The sequence below is a fragment of the Heptranchias perlo genome, chromosome 27 (genome assembly GCF_035084215.1).
Source record: "Heptranchias perlo isolate sHepPer1 chromosome 27, sHepPer1.hap1, whole genome shotgun sequence".
Classification (NCBI taxonomy): Eukaryota; Metazoa; Chordata; class Chondrichthyes; order Hexanchiformes; family Hexanchidae; genus Heptranchias; species Heptranchias perlo.
Genome location: NC_090351.1, coordinates 35,126,097 through 35,145,424, shown reverse-complemented (window position 1 = coordinate 35,145,424; position 19,328 = coordinate 35,126,097). Strand labels below are relative to the sequence as shown.

Sequence of the window (19,328 nt, the reverse complement as noted above, 5' to 3'; positions counted from 1 at the left end):
GTCGCTGAAAATGTAAAATCAGGAAGAATTGTCGTTTATTCAGTGGAGTAAGGATATGGAGCGAATACATATTCAGCAGGGCAAGGATTCCTCACTGTAATTATGTGGCGCTCCTATTTGAGCCTTGTAGGTTTTCCTCGCCATGTGACTGTAAAGAGCTCCTATTTATGCAGCAGGGTAAGAATTCTTCACAGTGTAGCTGTATGGCACTCTTATTTATGCAGCAGGATGAGGATTCAAGTGGAAAGTTAGAGAAACTGTTCACATCAAAGTCAAAATTTGCAGCACTTACATGGAGTTAGATAGAATTTACAGTACAGAAACAGGCCATTCGGTCCAACCGGCTTGTGCCGGTGTTTATGCTCCAAACAAGCCTTCTCCCACCTTACTTCATCACACCCTCTGAGTTGGATTTGGAAATATAATAGTACACTGATGCATTTTGTTTATCCATGTCGGGTTTTTTTAAATTAACTTTTTATTAAATCAACAACAGCTGAGCGAACATTTGATCTTTTGGGTAATTGCCATATTTTGTGGTCCCTTGGGTAGATCCTGGGTGGTCTCTGTTATTTCTGTCAGAAACTTATGGAAAGTTCCCTTGTTGGCTCGGTTGGTAAAGGCATCACCAAACTATGTCATAGAGTCTAGGTTCTAGGTTCTAGGTTTGATTACTGGTCTGCACTGACTTAACTGATCTCAGATGGAGTAGGAATGAGGGTACGACATTTAGCCTCAGTTCCTTTGAGCTGGGAGGGGGTAGAAAAATCAGTTAGAGTTCCATCTTTTAATCGCTATCTACTGACCCCTCCTGTAAGTACATGGGTGTCTAATTAGGGCATAATCCGACTCGGCTGTGATGTACCTCTCCATGGTTTGATAACCTGCCAACACTCCATGTCGGGCCCACCCATGAGGAATGGCCTCTTGAATGAAGTACCAATGGGGAACTGGGTCCCCTTGGAACTATACGCCCAGCAGGAGAAGTGGGAGAATACTGAAAAGTGGAGGAGCAAAATTTTTGAAGAAAATTGTTGGTGGGATGTGTGGAAAGATTGTCCAATATGCCAACTCTGAAACATGGCCATGCTTGGAGCATGCACCCACAGAACAATCTGTTCATTGCAGGGGTGGGGGGGGGGAAATAAAATAGGAGAGAGAAATATTTAAACCAGTCCAGCTATGTGTTAAGGAATCCATTTAGATACTGACTGCACAGTATTGGCTGCACTTCTCAGTATGTTTCCTGAAATATTCTGGATCTGGGAGGAAGTGACTGTAATTCTCCAACTTACTACATGTGAAATACTGCAGAGCCCCAGCTGGTTTTGCCAGTGAGTTCCTCAGTAACTGAAAGCTCCAAATTGCCTACCCATAGATTAAAAAAATGAGCCTCCAAAAGATAGAGCAGTATTACATATTACTTCTTGTCTGTGCGCTGTAATCAGTGTGTTAACTGGTCCAGCTCTTGGTGGAATCTTACTGTGAAGGTCATTTGAGTAATGTTTGAAATCTGTAATTCTCTCTTTCCTTCGTTCTCTCTCTCTCTCTCTCTCTCTCTCTCTCTCTCTGTAGGCTTCGAAGCCGCTACACCTGCGATCGTGCAGAGAACATGGGATTAATCTGGAGTCCGGTTGTCATCCGGAATGACCAACATGGAGATGGCATCAGTCTGAAAGTTACCGTGTCCGCCAGCAGTCTTTCAGAGCCACTTACGTTTACATGCGATGGTGAGTTTCAGATTTGGTACGTAGCTATTCCAGTTGTTACAAAAAATCTGATGGATATAGCTAGGATTACAAGTGTTATTTAATTGAGCCTGGAGTAGAGGTGTTTTTTTCAGGAGATTTCTCTGTTTATACTGATTGGAAAGCAAATTAAATGAGCTCATTGATGAATGTGTTCCTGTCCAGTTCAATAGGATAAGTCAGCAAAATCTGTTTTTTATTAAAGCACCAAACCTTTATTGACATGAAGTGTTCCTGCTTAGCGTTTTCTGTAGCTGGTGCCGTATTCAGGCTCTCTGATAATACGGATGCTTGACCTGTGATTCACATCAGACATTCATTCCATTGCATCAATAAGTTTTCTTAACTGTCTTCACCTCTAACTTCAAGTCATGAATTTGACTTTCATGCAGTAAATCCCCTCTTTCCCTCAGTGATGCAGGTTATTTATTAGCTTTATTTGAGGGGTTGTATTATGACCACTCTTGGTTTTTTCCCCCTCTGGTGTCTCTATGCTCTGCACCTCTTGCTGATTTGCTCTCAGGTTATTGCCATTACTACTCCTGAGGCAGGCATTAATATCTATCCATGAGCATGGGCCAGTGATGACTGTCGGTATGATTTTACCTCCTCGCTGTCGGGGAATTTGGTCTTTGCTCTGCATTTCCCCATACTGCAGTGGAAATCATTCCCCAGGTAAATTTGATGCAGACTACTTCAAGGTCTGTACAAGAACAGCAGTAAAGACTAAAGCATTCAACTGCTTGGGTTGGCAGTGGTCCCAAACCAGTGCTGGCATCGATTAACTACCCATTACAACGTGATTTCTAATATATTGCATCTTTAAAAAAAACAATTAACCCATAATCTAGCCACAGAGGTTGTTCTATAAAATGGCCCAGTCCTCTTAAAGATCCTATTTCAACGGCACAGTTGATAAACCCACTGTGTAACTGAGCCCTACAAGTGAAAAGGTCCCAGGTTCGATTCTTGGGCTGTCTTTTTAGCTGATGAGCCAGGATGGCAAGAGATGAGCAAAATATTGCCTTGGAACATCTGGGCTAGGGTAGGAAAATCAGCCAGGAATTCCCACTCTTGATCTCTGCTGAAAGGTACCTCTGTGCGGATATCAGACCAAGACAAGTTTGGGCTTGGCTCCTGATACCCCCACAGTCAAACATCCTGCTGAGACTCTTATTCTACGCTCACAGTTGAAGATGGACCATTTTGTGCAAGATATAGAATAGCAGCTAGCGTCCACTGAACTGAACACCAGTGTGAGTCAGGAGAGGGAGAAAACTGGAGGAGGATTTTTAATTTTCTTTTTTTAAAAAAAAAAGAGCCAGTGTCCCTAGTTGGGCCCATTTTAAAAATCAGTCTGTTGCAAGGAATTATTAACACATTTAAATGAGACCTCATCAAGGGACTGGCAAAGAGGAGTTTACTGAACCTGTATAGTGTGAGGGAACTAAATCATCAAGGAGCTTTTGTTCACATATCAGGAATTCCATTATATACCTGTCTAAATTGATTCAGCAACATTGGCGCAGCAGGATATAGAGGCACTGGAGAAGGTGCAAAAGAGATTTACAAGTATGATACTGGAACTGAGAGGTTATACCCGTCAGGAAAGACTAACCGGGTAGGGCTCTTTTCTCTAGAAAAGAGAAGGCTGAAAGATGACCTGATAGAGGTCTTTAAGATTCTGAAAGGGTTTGCTAGGGTAGATATAGAGAAGGTGTTTCTACTTGTGGGTGAGACCAAAACTGAGGATCATAAATATGAGAGTCACCAATAAATCCAATAGGGAATTCAGGAGAAACTTTACCCAGGGAGTGTTTAGAATTTGGAACTCGCCACCACATGGGGTAGTTGAGACGAATGGCATAGATGCAGTTGAGGGGAAGCTAGATAAACACACGAGGGAGAAAGGAATAGAAGATTATATTGATAGGGTTAGATGAAGTAGGGTGCGAGGAGGCTCGTGTGGAGAATAAACACAAGCGTGGACCAGTTGGGCCAAATGGTCTGTTTCTGTGCTTTAGATTCTTTGTATTTCTCTGTAATGTGGCCAGGCCAATGTACCACTGTGTGACACAGTTGTGGGTTTTCCCTGCTAATGCATCCTAATTATATGTATGTGTGTGTATATTTACAAATGCAGAACACATTGTAGATTCCATGCTATTTAAAGGCTGGCAATTCAGTCATGTCTGGTATGCTCCTATCCTTGCATCTCAGACTGCCAGTTCCTTTTTGTGTCATTGAGTAGGACAAACCGTACACCCTGACTAAACTAGGAGCTGATATTTTTTCTAGGATCTGGGATGAAAATACCTGGCACCTACATACCAGCCATCTGTGTAGATGGGAGCGTCTCCTCAAGAAACGGCATACATCTGTTTGCTGTTACAGGATTTGTAATGCACTTTATCTTCAAAGACAGCCTACTTCCACCAGCATAACATCGCCCGTCTCCGCCCCTGCCTCAGCTCATCTGCAGCTGAAACCCTCATCCAATGCCTTAAATTACCTCTAGACTTGACTCTTCCAATGCCCTCCTGGCCGACTACCCACCTTGCACCCTCTAAACGTGAGCTCATCCAAAACTTTTTTGCTTGTACCCTAACTTGCACCAAGTCCTGTTCGCCCATCACCCCTGTGCTCGCCGACCTACATTGGCTCCTGGTCCGGCAACGCCTCGATTTCAAAATTCTCACCCTTGTTTTCCAATCCCTCCATGGCCTCACCTATCTCTGTAACCTCCTCAAGCCCTACAACCCTCCAAGATCTCTGTGCTCTCTAATTCTAGCCTCTTGTGTATCCCCGATTTTCTTCATTCCACCATTGACGGCCGTGCCTTCAGCTGCCTAGGACCCAAGCTCTGGAATTCCCTCCCTAAACCTCTCTACCACTCTCTCCTCCTTTTAAGACGCTCCTTAAAACCTACCTTACCTGTCCTAATATCTCCTTATGTGGCTCGGTGTCAAATTTTGTTTGGTAACGTTCCTGTGGAGCGCCCTGGGATGTTTTACTACGTTAAAAGTGCTATATAAATGCAAGTTGTTGTTGATGTTCATTTCTTGTGACGTTGCCTTGTTTTCCAGGGGGCTCCACGGTTGATCTGATCATCTATCAGACTCTGTGTTACATACACGACAACCTTCGTGGCATAAATGTCGACAGCTTCGTCTTGAAGCTGTGTGGATTGGAAGAATTTCTACAGAAGTAAGTTTCTTGTTGAAGATTTAATGCTTGATCGAGTAGCTTGCGTGTGGGCATGGAGGATTTCTCAGAAGCGTGAAAAGGGGTGGGTGTGCTATCGTGCTCGAAAAGAGAACATACTGAAGCTTGAAAGGAGGTGAGAGGTGTAGGGTTAAATTTGGTTGGTTTATTTTGAGCATTTTTCATTTCTTTGTAAATGTCACTCTTTTTGTAAATGAATTGGTAAGCTGATCAGAATCATACAATGGTTACAGCACAGAAGGAGGTCATTCGGCCCATCGAGCCTATGCCGCTCTTTGTAAGAGCAATCCAGTTAGCCCCATTCACCCGTTCTTTCCCCATAGCCCTGCAAATTTTTTCCTTCAAGTATTTATCCAGTTCCTTTTTGAAAGCCAGAGTCAGGATTTTTTCCCTCATTCTTCATTCGAAATCTTCCTCCTTCTCTCCTGAGAATGCTGACTCTTCCCAGGATAACTACAGACACTAGTGGTTCTCCAACACCATGTCAAAGTGACTATTCCTCATTTGTGAGCCTAAACAGACTTAATCTTTGTGGGGTAAGGGGAGATAATTCACATCTGAACTTGACCCAGCCCTTGTCTGACATTCGCCCGCTGGCAGTTTCCAATCGTAGAATCATACAGCACAGATAGAGTCTGTTCAGCCCACCATGCCTGTGAACGAGCTATCCAATTAGTCCTACTCTCCTGCTCTTTCCCCATAGCCCTGCAAATTTTTCCTGTTCAGGTATATATCCAATTCCCTTTTGAAAGTTATTATTGAATCTGCTTTCACCACCCTTCCAGGCAGTACATTCCAGATCGTAACAACTCACTGCGTTAAAAAAAAAAATTCTCCTCATCTCCCCTCTGATTCTTTTGCCAATAATCTTAAATCTGTATCTTCTAGTTACCGACCCTCCCGCAAGTGGAATGTTTCTCCCTATTTACTCTATCAAAACCCTTCATAATTTTGATCACCTCTTTTAAATTTCCCCTGAACCTCTCTGCTCTAAGGAAAACAATCCCAGCATCTCCAGTCTCTCCACATAACTGGAGTCCCTCACGCCTAGTATCGTTCTAGTAAATTTCCTTTGCACTCTCTCCAAGGCCGTTGCATCCTTCCTAAAGTGTGGTGCCTAGAATCGGACACAGTACTCTAGCTGAGGCCTAACCAGTGATTTATAAAGGTTTAGCATAACTTCCTTATTTTTGTACCCTAAGCCTCTATTTATAAAGTCAAAGATCTCATATGCTTTTTTAACAGTCTTATCAACTTGTCCTGCCACCGTCAAAGAGTTGTGTATGTGAACCCCCAAGTTTCTCTGTTCCTGCACCCCCTTTAAATTGTGCCATTTAGTTTATATTGCCTCTCCTTGTTCTTCCTTCCAAAATGCCACTTCACACTTCTATGGGGGTCACAAGATAGTGATCGGGGGTTAATTTCAACCCCCAAGAACAGGAAGGCTGGGAGCAGATGGGTAGTAAAAAAAAAAAAATAGTTGAATTCTTCAGCGGGACCCCATCCCGGCTCCCAACGCTCCCACTTCTGGGTGTAACCCAGGTGCGTTGGAATGCTGCGTGCAACAGAAACCCAGAAATCCCATCCCCTGCTTAAAACCGGCGGGCCAATATTTAAAGGGGCAATGTTACCTCACTGCGATAGTTGAGGCACTTAATTTATTGTGTATTAGAAATGTAAAACGAATTCAACCCTATCTGTTCGGGTTTCCCCTAACTTCTGATTCACGTCAGGTGAAAGCAGGTGGGAAGGGCCGGATCCATAAGGTGAGTGCCTTTATTGCACCACTTGTGGGCCAGGATGAGCAGGAGTGCTTCATCGAGGCCCAACAAGCTCACCTGGCTGACAGGAACTCCACGACTGGCCGCCCTCCCACCCCCGATCTTCAAGGTCCACCTGATCTCGTCCACGTTTTCTCTTCTTTTCTCCCCCCCCCCCCACCCAATTTCTTCCATTATCTCTAGCCCTCTCCCTTCCCCCCCCCCCCCCCACCCCCAACGATTCACGGCTCCTTTTCCTTCCGGTAGCAAGCCTGCCAGTCAGGCTGCCAGGCCCATGGGAAACCTGGAAGCACAAATACTTGTCTTCAGTTGAGTTGCGATCGCAGATTGTGACGCACTCACTTGACTTCCGAGTTCCCCACGCATGCATTGGGTTCCCGGCTCCAAGCTAAAATCATGTCCCAGGAGTCGGAACTTGACTCATTTTTCCTCCCTTCCCGTGACGCTCTGACACCATTTCTAGTGCCCCTACTGCTGCCTTGCTTGAGATCTATTGCTCACCACACACCCACTGGTCAAACTGCAGACTTTCCCATTCTGTGTTCGTTTACTGGCTAAAGTGTTGGGGAACAGAACCTTGAATTTTGCTCAGCTGTCTTCCAATGCCACTCCATGTTGTGGTAATCCTATCTGTCTCTCGCATAAACTGTTGGCAAGTCCTGATTTGGCACTATTCATGATATTGTAGAAGGAAACCAGATGAGCTCAGGATGAGGTTCAGTGAGGGACAGTTAAGGGTCTCCTGAATAAAGGGGAGCACCGGACTTTCTTTATGATGCCCAGAAGTGATCTGTCAGCGAAAGATCACCTGGAAGGCCACAATGTATCTTACTCTTTTAGGCTGTAAGTGAGTTTGAAGAGCAATATTTGGAATACCATAGAACGTACTGGCAGGGAGAGGCCTTTCAGAAAGTTCCATTTGGTGGCAGCAAGGCAAAAGGAAAGAAATTTTTCTTGGAGCATTATGCCCTATTTGTTCCTTTTCTTTTCCCCCGGCCTAGAGGACTGTCCGAAAGAACTACAGTCACTACATCCCTTTTTAACTTTGTCCCTTGGAGGCCATTTTAATTGCGGTTATAATGATTGAAATGTACAGATGATGGTTGGCAACAACTGGGCACATCTTGGGGTGAGGAGGCATTTTTAAAATGTGTTCTCTGGTTGTAGATGACTCTGGCAAGGCTGCATTCATTGCTTATCTCTAGTTCCCTTTGGAAGGTAGCATTGGGCCTTTTCTTTGAATCGCTGCCGTCATCGTGGCGATGGTGCTCCTGCTCATCTGGTTTCCTTCTACAATATCATGAATAGTGCCAAATCAGGACTTGCCAACAGTTTATGCGAGAGACAGATAGGATTACCACAACATGGAGTGGCATTGGAAGACAGCTGAGCAATGAAGGAATAGCAGTATGTGTCCAAGTCAGGATGGTGTGTGACTTGGAGGGGAACTTTGCAGGTGATGATGGTCCCATAATAATCGTGATGGAGGTCGTGCTGTTGCAATGCGCAGTTGAAATCAGCTTGCCGAGTTTCTGCAGTGCGTCCCGTAGATAGTACAGATTGCAGTCACGGTGCGCCGGTGATGGAGGGAATGTAATATTGATTCCAGTAGCAGGGACACCTATCAAGCAGGCCAGACTGGTTTGTCCTGGATGGTATCCAGCTTCTTGAGTGTTGCTGCTGAATCTGTCCAGGTAAGTGCTGAGGTTGTAAAGTCTTGTACCTACAGACATCCCAGTGATGACAATAACAATTAGCGCCTTTAATGTAGTAAAACGTTCCAAGGCATTTAACTAGAACGTTATCAAAAAAAAATTGACACCAAGCCACATAAGGAGAGATTAGGACAGATGACCAAAAGCTTGATCAAAGAGGTAGGTTTTAAGGAGCCATCTTAAAGGATGGGAGAGAGGCGGAGAGGTTTAGGGAGGGAATTCCAGAGTTTAGGGCCTAGGCAGCTGATGGCACAGTCGCCAATGGTGGAGTGATTAAAATCGAGGATGCACAAGAAGCAAGAATTGGAGGAGCGCAGAGATCTCAGAGGGTTGTAGGGCTGGAGGAGGTTGCAGAAATCGGATGGGGCGAGGCCACAGAGGGATTTGAAAACAAGGATTTCATAGGTAGCATTTGAGTGAGCAGGTGGATTTCAGAAACTAGTCTGATGGGATCTTCCACTCCTGATTTCCCAGGAACAACTTGAAGTGCGGGTGGCTACCAATGGGCCCTTGGAAGCTGGCATCATTGGGTAAATTACAACAGTGACTACACTTCACAAGTACTTCATTGGTTGTAAAGCGCTTTGGAACGTCCTGAGGTTGTGAAAGGCGCTATAGAAATGCAAGTCTTAAGAGCATCAAGCTCCTTGTTGTAAAACATGTACCTCACTTCCTGCACCTAGCAGCACCTTTTAAGGGCTTGATGAAAGTACACAGCAGGATGTCAAAATGCCAGCGATCTCACCGCCTAGATCTAATAGCAGATCAGTTAGCTCTCTCAGTTACAAACCACGTGTGCAATAGATTTGCCACCTTTTGCAAATTCCCCTCCTGAATTTCGGACTGATATGACGGATCTGTTACAAATGTAGTTTGAGCTCTGATTTTTGCTTCACTGGTGACTGAAAATCATTCCATCCTCAATAATTAATGCCCCCCTCGCCATTGGACGCAGAAATAAGTTGGTGGGTGGGGAAGAATTATTTTAAAGTAAAACAAACCTCAGAATTGACTTTTATTTTAAAAATCAGATATTTCATTTGTATTTTAGAAATTTCTAGACTGCTCAGTGGAAAAAATAGAGCGTATATCTTAAAACTCAACAGGTAGCAACCTTAATATGAAGAGATCTGCAGACCCACATGTCTCAGGCTTCACTTTCACTCTGAGTGGATTCCGTATGAACAAATTCTGTGAATAGAACTTGGTCGGCAACTTCTCGTTTTGATTTTCTTTTAAACCAGATTCTATTTGCAGCTTTTAATTTTCCCCAGTTTGTTCAGGGAGTGTGGCAGCCTCTCGAATACAGCGGCTAATGTTTTTTTTTGAAAACAGAGCTAGTAACGGTCAGCTGAAGTATGTGTCTCTGTGTCTGTCTGTGTGTCTGTCTGTCTGTGCGTGTGTTTGTCTGTGCACGCATGCGTCCGTCCCTGCGCGCTCGCGTGCTCCTGTGCCTCTGTCCGTCCGTGTCGATAATTTTAACCCCCAAGAACGGGTGGGTCGGGGGGGGCGAGTGGGCAGTGAAAATAGTAAGTTTTTGGAGCGGGACCGCATCCCAGCTTCAACTTGCCCACTCCGGGTTTGACCTAGGCAGGTTAGGATGTGCGCGCGCAACAGACACCCGGAAGTCCCGCAGGTGGGGCCGATATTTAAAGGGCCAATTTAGACAGTTCAAACACTTAAAGGGGATTAAATTTTTGCGGATTCTGCAACAGAATCGAATTTAACTTCTACTGAACGTGCCTCCCGTGGCTTCTGAAACACGCCATCGAAACGGAGGCGAGTTGCAGCCGAAGCTCGTTTGGCCCTTTAAACCAACGATTGACACATCTGAATAAAAGGTGAGGTATTGCAGCTGGGCACTCGATTCTCTCAGACAAACCTTTGGCTGAGAGTTCTTTGTGTTTAGACTGAGATTTCTTTGTTGACATTGAGAATTGTTGTGTTCAGACAAATTCACCTACATTTTGGAGCCCTTCAAACTGATAAGATCAGGATGGGAGGGAGGGGCGGGGAGAGCGCAATGGATCTATTCCACAGTACATTTGAGGAGGCATGGCGTGCAGTTCTGGGACCTGCAGGTGCACAAGTCAGAAGAGCAGAAAGGGGACCAACGGAGGGGCCGAGGTCGCAGGGGGCACTACCCATGTGAGAGGGTCTACAGGCGGAGGCTGAGCTTCCTGGGGCTCTCTGAGGAGCAGTGCCTATGCAGGCTCAGATTGAGTCAGCAGATGGTCGCAGGCATCTGCGCAGTCCTTGGAGGTGCCTGTCTGAGGCAGCAGGAATGTTGGCATCCAGAGTCCGCACGGCCATTGTCATGGTCTGCATGGACTCGTTTGAGAGCCGTGCTTGAAGCTCAATGGAGACTGCCATTCTCTCCATCGAAGACATTCCCGTACTTACCTGCGCCACCAATCCACTAGCGATGAAGTTGGACTCCTCCAACCTCTGTGCTATTTTGGAGAGTGCTCCATCACCTTGCAAAGGTGGCACTGTACCTCCGATCCCCGGAGTTCAGCATCTGTGTCCAGCTGAGCAGAGCTTGGAGAGGAGTGTGCCCCCAGGCGCGGACTCTCCGCAGCTGCCCCTGTCGCCAGTGTCTCTTTGTGCTCACTTGTAAGTATTGAATCACCAGGTGCCAACCCAACTATCTGGCTTCCAGGACCCACCGGATGTGCCAGTATCTGTGCTGGTGCATGGATGGATGTCATGTGACGGTGCGCCCTCAAAAGAATTGAGCTCCTCTGAGGAATCACCTTCCAAGGTGGCTGCCTCTTCATCAATCCATGAAGGCCCTGGAAGGCAACATAAACCAATATTAAATATTCATCGGAGAAGTAACAATCTTTCCACTAAGCACATTGAGATGTGGAACAGTTCAAACGTCAATAACATCAATTCATCACGTGTGTGAAGGATGTTAAAGTTCTGTCACCAGCCATCTGCGGGTTGCCAGTCTCTCCATCTCCGACGGCCAGGCATGCAACCGTGCGACTTATGTCCATCGCCTCCTGCTCCGCATCTGTCAAGGGTACTATTTGTGGTGGCTCCCCCCCCCTCCAGTTCAACTCCTCTCCCTTGCATTTTGCGGTCTCTTCTCCTACTTGGGAAGAAAGAACAAACCTGTGAGCGACTGAAGGTGATGTGTTCGCCCGCTGGATGCATTGCTTTGGGTGAGGCTGACAATGAAACAGGCGCATCAGAGGGTGACTATCAGACAGATTCATCACATTGCATCAGGATTGGGGTGAGTGGCAGTGGTGGCTTCACAAATAGGGAGGTGAGGAAGAGCATAGAAAGTGAAGGTAAGTTGATGATGAGGCTTAAGTGGGTGTGAGGAGTGATGTGATGGAGTAGGCTTGCCAACACTCAGTGAGAGAGGAGGGAGGGGGTTCTTTTCACAGGATGTGGGTGAATCAGCAAATGTACTCACTTTTCCTGACCTGGTTAGGTCGTTAAATCATGTTCTTGTATTGAACCCAGGACCTGGACACCGTGCTCCTGCTACTGAGCTCCTCTGCCACCTCCAGCCACGCCTCCTTAGTGGCAGAAGCAGGTCGCTTCCTTCTGTCAGCCGGTCGAGGACTTCCCTCCTGTATCTGACACCAGCCAATAGCAACTCAAGGGAGGAATCGCTGAAACGGGGTGCTGCCGTGGCCCTATGACACTGCATTTTCAATGCTCCTCCTTTGTCCTTCAAAATCCATTTTTGCACTGGCCCTTCAAACACTTAAGTTCACAGCACGTCATGCAGGTGCGCAGTATACCCGCGGCACAGCTTGGAGATGCGAAAGCCGGAAGTAAAATTATTAAGAGCCTTCAATTCTGTCGTGATCGCTCAAACTGACGTGCAAACATTTTTCAGGGTTTCCCACGCGACTAATCACCCACCCACTGACTTCCCGTCGCTGTCTGTTTGCGTCGCTGTCTGTCGGTTCCTTCCATCTTCTAAGGAGGTGGTTGATAGACATCCAATCCAGTAGAACTGGTTTATTTTGTTGGGGAAAATTCCTGATCACAAAGGAACCAAGGTATGTCGGACATATTTCTGCAGCATTACAGCCCTGTAGGAGAGTGGGGGAGGTTTCATTTGAGCAGGGCTTTTTGTCTGAGCATTACAGAGACACTCAAGCTTTTCTGTGAACACTAACCATTAGTCAAGTGGCTTTCTGAAATGAGCATATCTAATGTTCAGTGAAAAACTGCAGGAACTTCCCAGTCTCTGTGGTTTTCCTCAATATTCCTATTAATGCAGAATGCCAGCATGGTACAGAGTGGCACAGACCAGGACAGTCCCTGACACACTCCCTAGTCTCTGCTGAGTTAATTAATCTCAGGCGGGGCAGCAAAAGTGGGACTACAGACTATTCGGCCCCCCCCACCTTCCCCGAGAGGCCTGGGGGAGGGGAGGACAAAAAACCCAATCGGCTCTGGTCCTGGTCACTGGAGGAGGTTACAGAGATAGGGAGGGGTGAGGCCATGGAGGGATTTGAAAAGAGGATGAGAATTTTAAAACCGAGGCGTTCCCGGACTGGGAGCCAATTTATGTCAGCAAGCATGGGGTGGGCGGGGGGCGGTGCAGTAATGGGTGAATGGGACTTGGTGCGAGTTAGGATACAGGCAGCAGAGTTTTGGATGAGCTAAAGTTATTGGAGGATGGAAGATTGAATCGCATGGGTAGAGATAATGACGCACAGCGTGTGAGAATACAGATGTTTAGTCATCCCACTAGGACAATTCACACGTGGATGTGTGGAGTAAGGGAAGGCTTGGCTGCGATGACCTTTCTGATGGAACAGCTGCTGACACTCGGGCCACGATTTTATGTGGCCGGGCGGGTCTTCCACCCACCCAGCTGATCCACTACTGACTCCAGCAAAGTTCCTCAGTGTCGGCCTTATTTACCTTTACCCAGCCAGCTCCTGGCGGGATTACCACGTGCACTCCAGAGGATGCCATTCCAAGCAGGATAACTAGCCAAGAGAGCATTTTAAAAAATTTATTATTGTGTGTTAAGGTTGTGGGTTCAAGTCCCACTCCAGAGACTAGAGCGCATAATCTAGACTGACATTCAGTGCAGTGCTGAGTATTTCTGGTTCTGTATTCTCTCGCGCTGTGCGTCATTATCTCTACCCATGTGATTCAATCTTCCACCCTCCAATAACTTTAGCTCATCCAAAACTCTGCTGCCTGTATCCTAACTCGCACCAAGTCCCATTCACCCATTACCGCACCGCCCCCCGCCCACCCCGTGCTTGCTGACATAAATTGGCTCCCGGTCCGGGAACGCCTCGGTTTTAAAATTCTCATCCTCTTTTCAAATCCCTCCATGGCCTCACCCCTCCCTATCTCCTGTAACCTCCTCCAGCCCTACAACCCTCAGATCTCTGCACTTCTCCAATTCTGGCCTCTTGCGCATCCCTGATTTTAATCGCTCCACCATTGGCGGCCGTGCCTTCAGCAGCCTAGGCCCTAAGCTCTGGAATTCCCTCCCTAAACCTCTCCGCCTCTCTACCCCTCTCTCCTCTAAGACACTCCTTAAAACCTACCTCTTTGACCAAGCTTTTGGTCACCTGTCCTAATATCTCCTTATGTGGTTCGGTGTCAAATTTTGTTTGATAATCACTCCTGTGAAGCACCTTGGGACCTTTTTACTACGTTGAAAGTGCTATATAAATGCAAGTTATTGTTGTTTCAGGCACCCACAAGGGCAGTCGCTGTAGTTGCGTGGGAGGTGAGGCTGAGACCCTGCCTTGCTGTACAAGAGGCCTGCAAAGGTAGATTGCGCATTTTGACCAATTTGTGCGGGCAGGTCGAGCATTGAGAATAGGCCTTCTCCTGACAGGATGTGTGGCACTGAGAGATAAGTGCGAATTTGACTGTAAATCACAGTGACGGAGGGTGCAACATCCTGTGTTTCAGGCAGTCCCGCTGGGGAGGTGGCAAAACACAACCCTTCACACCTCCCTTCAATAAACATTTTTTTTAAGAGCTCAAACATTGATGTCGGTTATGGGGCTATTTAAAAGTCACTTTCTCCAGCACTGAAGAATTCACATCAGTACTGAAGTGAGAATCATTAACCATTTTGGGTGATTTCTCTATCCCATGACTCTATTCCAAGGAGCAAGCCTCTGTCTCCACACCACACCATCTGTGAAGGTAAATTAACCAAAATGTTAAACCTGATTGATTGAAGTGTAATCGACGATCAGAATATTTTTTTTCTCTTTAAGGGAGAAAAATTACAGGGCATTGGGAAAAGAAGAGGGGAGTGGGACTAATTATACAGCTCTTTCAAATAGCCAGCACAGGCATGATGGACCGAATGTCCACTTCCTTTGCTGTATGATTCGATGATTCAGACACCATAAGTTCAGTGTACAAAGACGGCGCCTCTGACAATGCTACAGCCCCTCAGTACTGCACTGGAATGTCAGCCATAGGTTTTTGTGCTCACGTCTGGGGGTGGAGGTTGAACCCACAGTCTAGTGGCTAAGTTGCTGGACCAGCAACCAAGAGGTTGTGAGTTCAAACCCCACTATCGTAAGTTGTAAAATAAAAACACAAAATGCTGGAAATACTCAGCGAGTCAGGCAGCATCCGTGGAGAAAGAAACGTTTCAGGTCGAAGACCTTTTGTCAGAATTGTAAGTTGTGAGATTGAATTCAATAATTCCAAGAGCCGGCACAGGCACAATGGGCCGAATGGTATGATTCTGTGGACTGGCACCAGAAATAAAAATGATCGTGAAAGCTGGCAGATTATTGTTTTTAAAAACTCAACTGGTTCATCAATTCCTTCGGGGAAGGGAACCTGCAACCTCTACCCAGTCTGACCTTCAAGTGACTCTAATCCAGCACCGTGTGGTTGATTCTTAATGTCCGGAGGGATGAACAAATAATGACTGACCTCAATGGGGAAAAAAGAACAAACTTGCATTTGTATAGCAACCTTCATGTCCTCAGGTCATCCCAAATCTCTTCAGACAATGAATTACTTTTGTAGTCACTGTTCTAACGTGGACAGATGCGGCAGCCAGTTTGTGCACAGCAAGATCCCACAAACAGAAAATGAGATGCCTCGCTAGTTAATTTGTCTTGGTGGTGTTGGTTGAGGAATCGGTGTCGACCAGGACACTTGATACCCTTCTTCGAACAGTCCCATGGAGTCTTTTACATCTGCCTGAAATAGGCAAATGAGGCCTCAGTGTAATGTCTCGTCTGAAAGACAGCGCCTCTGACAATGCAACAGCCCCTCAGTACTGCACTGGAGTGTCAGCCTTGGGTTTATGTGCTCACGTCTGGGGGTGGAGCTTGAACCCACGACCTTCTGACTCCGAGGCGGGAGTGCCAAGACAGGTCTTCCTCAGTGAATGAAATCAACTGGTCATAGGTCGCAGGTTGTTTGCCTGCTGATGCCAGAGGGTGAAAATTATGGTCCTGAAATTCAACTGGGGATCGACCAGCGTTTTGGCGGCACACCAGTGGGGCCCCTGCTAAATTTCAGGGCCTAAGTGTCCTTTGTAAAGTGGATGACGGAATATCCCATTTTCAACATAAATTTCCACGGGGGATTAATGTACATAGTATAAGATAGTCACTAATAAATCCAATAGGGACTTCAGGAGAAACTTCTTTACCCAGAGAGTGGTGAGAATGTGGAACTCATTACCACAAGGAGTAGTTGAGGTGAATAGCATAGATGCATTTAAGGGGAAGTTAGATAAACACATGAGGGAGAAAGGAATAGAAGGATATGCTGATAGGGTTACGAGGAGGCTCGTGTGGTGCCTAAACAGCGTCATGGACCAGTTGGGTCGAATGGCCTTGTTTCTGTGCTGCACATTCTATGTACAGTCCTCGCCACTCACACCATCCATACCTATCACAGGCAGCTGCCTATATCGGGCAAATGACGCTAAGCATTTGCCATTTCCACTGACTCTTATGACTGTCAATTACAAAGGCACCACTTATAACACAATAAGGGCATCGGCTATTTCGGGCATACTTGGTCATGTCGCTTTCCTTTCTTGCTCTGCCACTTCGGTCCTCTCCCGTTCAGTTGGATAAAAGGTTGCTTCCATGCAGGAAAGTAGCTTGATTAAAGTCGAACTTTTGGTCCTACAGTTTCTCCAGTCGCACAATTGAAATCGTTATAGGTGGTGGACCAGTGCGGGAATTCGGGAGGCGGCCGTGCGACTCACTACACCTGTCCTCTGACTGTGACAGCTGGTGAGACAAGTCTGGGTGTGCAATTCCAAACCGTGATTCCCCCGTGTTCTCCCCTTTTTCTAACAAAGAGCCACAGTTCCAACCAATCACATGCTCAGGGGGTCACTCTGGGGAGTTCTGGGATGCAGAACTACGTCTGCAATGTCTCTCTCTGTCTCTTTCTCTCTCGTCTCTCTCTCTCTCTTTCTTTTGTTCTATCTCTCTCTTTCTCTCTGGGACCTGTTTCACGTACATCATAATGCAATAGTGAAGAGGAGAGAAAGGAAAAAGAAGTGAAGGGGAGAGAGAATGAAGCAGAAGAGGAGGAGGAGAGAAATTTATCAAAATAAAGATAGTTTAGCTACCACAAGATATGATTGTTACGATAATTTCCATGACTTTTGACATTTTACTGTTATCCATGGTGAAATGATGGTCCTAGCTATAGGAGTTAGCTGTTCATTATGGACAGGGTTCCAGGGCATTTGAATGATTAAAGGCAGCACTTTACAAGGTGTCAGCCTTGGCTTAGTTGGTAGCACTCTCGCCTCTGAGTCAGAAGGTTGTGGGCTCAAGTAACACTCCAGAGATTTGAGCACATAATCTAGACTAACATTTCTGTGCAGTACTGATGAAGTGCTGCACTGTTGGAGGTGTCGCCTTTCGGATTAGACATTAAACCGAGGTCCCGTTTGCCCCCTCAGGTGGACAGTAAAAGATACAATGGCACTATTTCTAAGAAGAGCAGGGGAGTTCTCCCAGTGTGCTAACCGACAACGCTATAACAGATGATCTGGTCATTTATTCATTGCTGTTTGTGGGACCTTGCTCTATGCAAATTGGCTGCCTCAATTCCTACATTACAACAGTGACTACACTTCAAAAGGACTTCATTGGTTGTAAAGCCCTTTGGGACGTCCTGAGGCTGTGAAAGGTGCTATATAAATGCAAAACTTTCTTCACTTCTTGGAACAGTATTGTATATCTCTAGGAAGAAGCAGATTCAGCAGTGACTCTGGTTGATTAGAAAGGGGAGGGATTTGATGAAGAATACCATCTGATCCCTGCTTTCTTTCATTGAAAACAGATCCACAATCTTTTTATTATCACAAAGGCATTTAGGGTTAGTTCAAATGAGAGTAATAATGGACTGTGTTTTGGCTGCAGAGCGGCCTTGTGGTATGTTGTGGTGGAGCTGGGAATTGAAGCCGTCAGTGCCATTGGCTCTGTCTCCCCTTTCAGCCGGTTGTTGGATTGCTGCAAATATTCAGCATTGCAAATGGAAGTGTTTTTCTACATCGCTAACACACCAGAACACCCTACTTCTGCCCTTTGCAATCTTTCTGTTTTAAAAAAATATAACCAGCCCAAGAAACGCAAAATAGATTGGCAATTTGACCTAATGTGATTCCTCTCTGACTCAAAACCGATTTAATCGTTTGAGGCTCATGGATAAAGCCCATTGCACCAAAAGGTTAGACACCCCCAGCAGTACAGCCAGCCCGTGCGTTCCTAAACCTGCCCTGATACCGATGTTGTGCTTGCCGCCGCCTCTGATTCCAGTGTGCCGATCATTTGCACCCCTCGCTCTGATTGACAAGAATGGGGTTCAAGTGAGATTCTGTTCCTCTGGCAGTCGGTTCATCTTAGTTTGAGTCCAGCAGCATAAAATTATACAAATTACAGCAAAGAAGGGGGGAGGGCATTTGGGCCATCGCCCTGTGCTAGCTCATCAACTGGAACTATCTACACCAATTCCATTTTTCTGCCCTTCCCTGGTATCATTCTTCCTTTTCAAATACTTATCCAGTTCCTTTTTAACTGCACCACAACAGACATTTGTGGTAAAACATTCCATGTTTAAATAACCACCTGTGCAAAAAAATATATATTTTAATGATAATTGTGAGTTAATATCCCTTTGTCACTGATTCGCTAAGGTGGTTATTTAAACATGGAATGTTTTACCACAAATGTCTGTTGTGGTGCAGTTAAAAAGGAACTGGATAAGTATTTGAAAAGGAAGAATGATACCAGGGAAGGGCAGAAAAATGGAATTGGTGTAGATAGTTCCAGTTGATGAGCTAGCACAGGGCGATGGCCCAAATGCCCTCCCCCCTTCTTTGCTGTAATTTGTATAATTTTATGCTGCTGGACTCAAACTAAGATGAACCGACTGCCAGAGGAACAGAATCTCACTTGAACCCCATTCTTGTCAATCAGAGCGAGGGGTGCAAATGATCGGCACACTGGAATCAGAGGCGGCGGCAAGCACAACATCGGTATCAGGGCAGGTTTAGGAACGCAATCTTTCATTATTTATTCTGTCCAAACCTTTCATAATCTTGAAACTGCACCCCCCCCCCCATCAGATCCCACCTTAATGTTTTCTGTTTGAGTAAAAAAGCTTCAATTCTTTTATCCTTTTTTCACGTATAACCTCCCAATCCTTGTATTTTTGTAGAGAATGGTCACAGTACCTTTCCCATGACTCTAACAGTCTAGAACTGCAGGCAGTACTTCAGATGTGGGCTAACCAATGTCTGGTACAAATTCAACATATTCAACATAGTTTCTCTGCTTTATTTTGTATTCAGTACTCCTGTACAGAAAGCCCAGAATTATGTTTGACTATTTTAATGT

General features: G+C 45.8%; 1 protein-coding gene across 1 annotated transcript in view; it reads left to right on the top strand.

Annotated features, from left to right (window-relative positions):
* The window catches only part of pik3c2b (phosphatidylinositol-4-phosphate 3-kinase, catalytic subunit type 2 beta), a 133,505-nt gene that overhangs the window by 30,438 nt on the left and 83,739 nt on the right, over positions 1-19,328 (top strand). The window contains exons 4-5 of the mRNA XM_068007650.1: positions 1,576-1,730; positions 4,835-4,955. Coding sequence (XP_067863751.1) covers positions 1,576-1,730; positions 4,835-4,955 — 276 coding nt within the window. The remainder of the gene's footprint in view (positions 1-1,575; positions 1,731-4,834; positions 4,956-19,328) is intronic.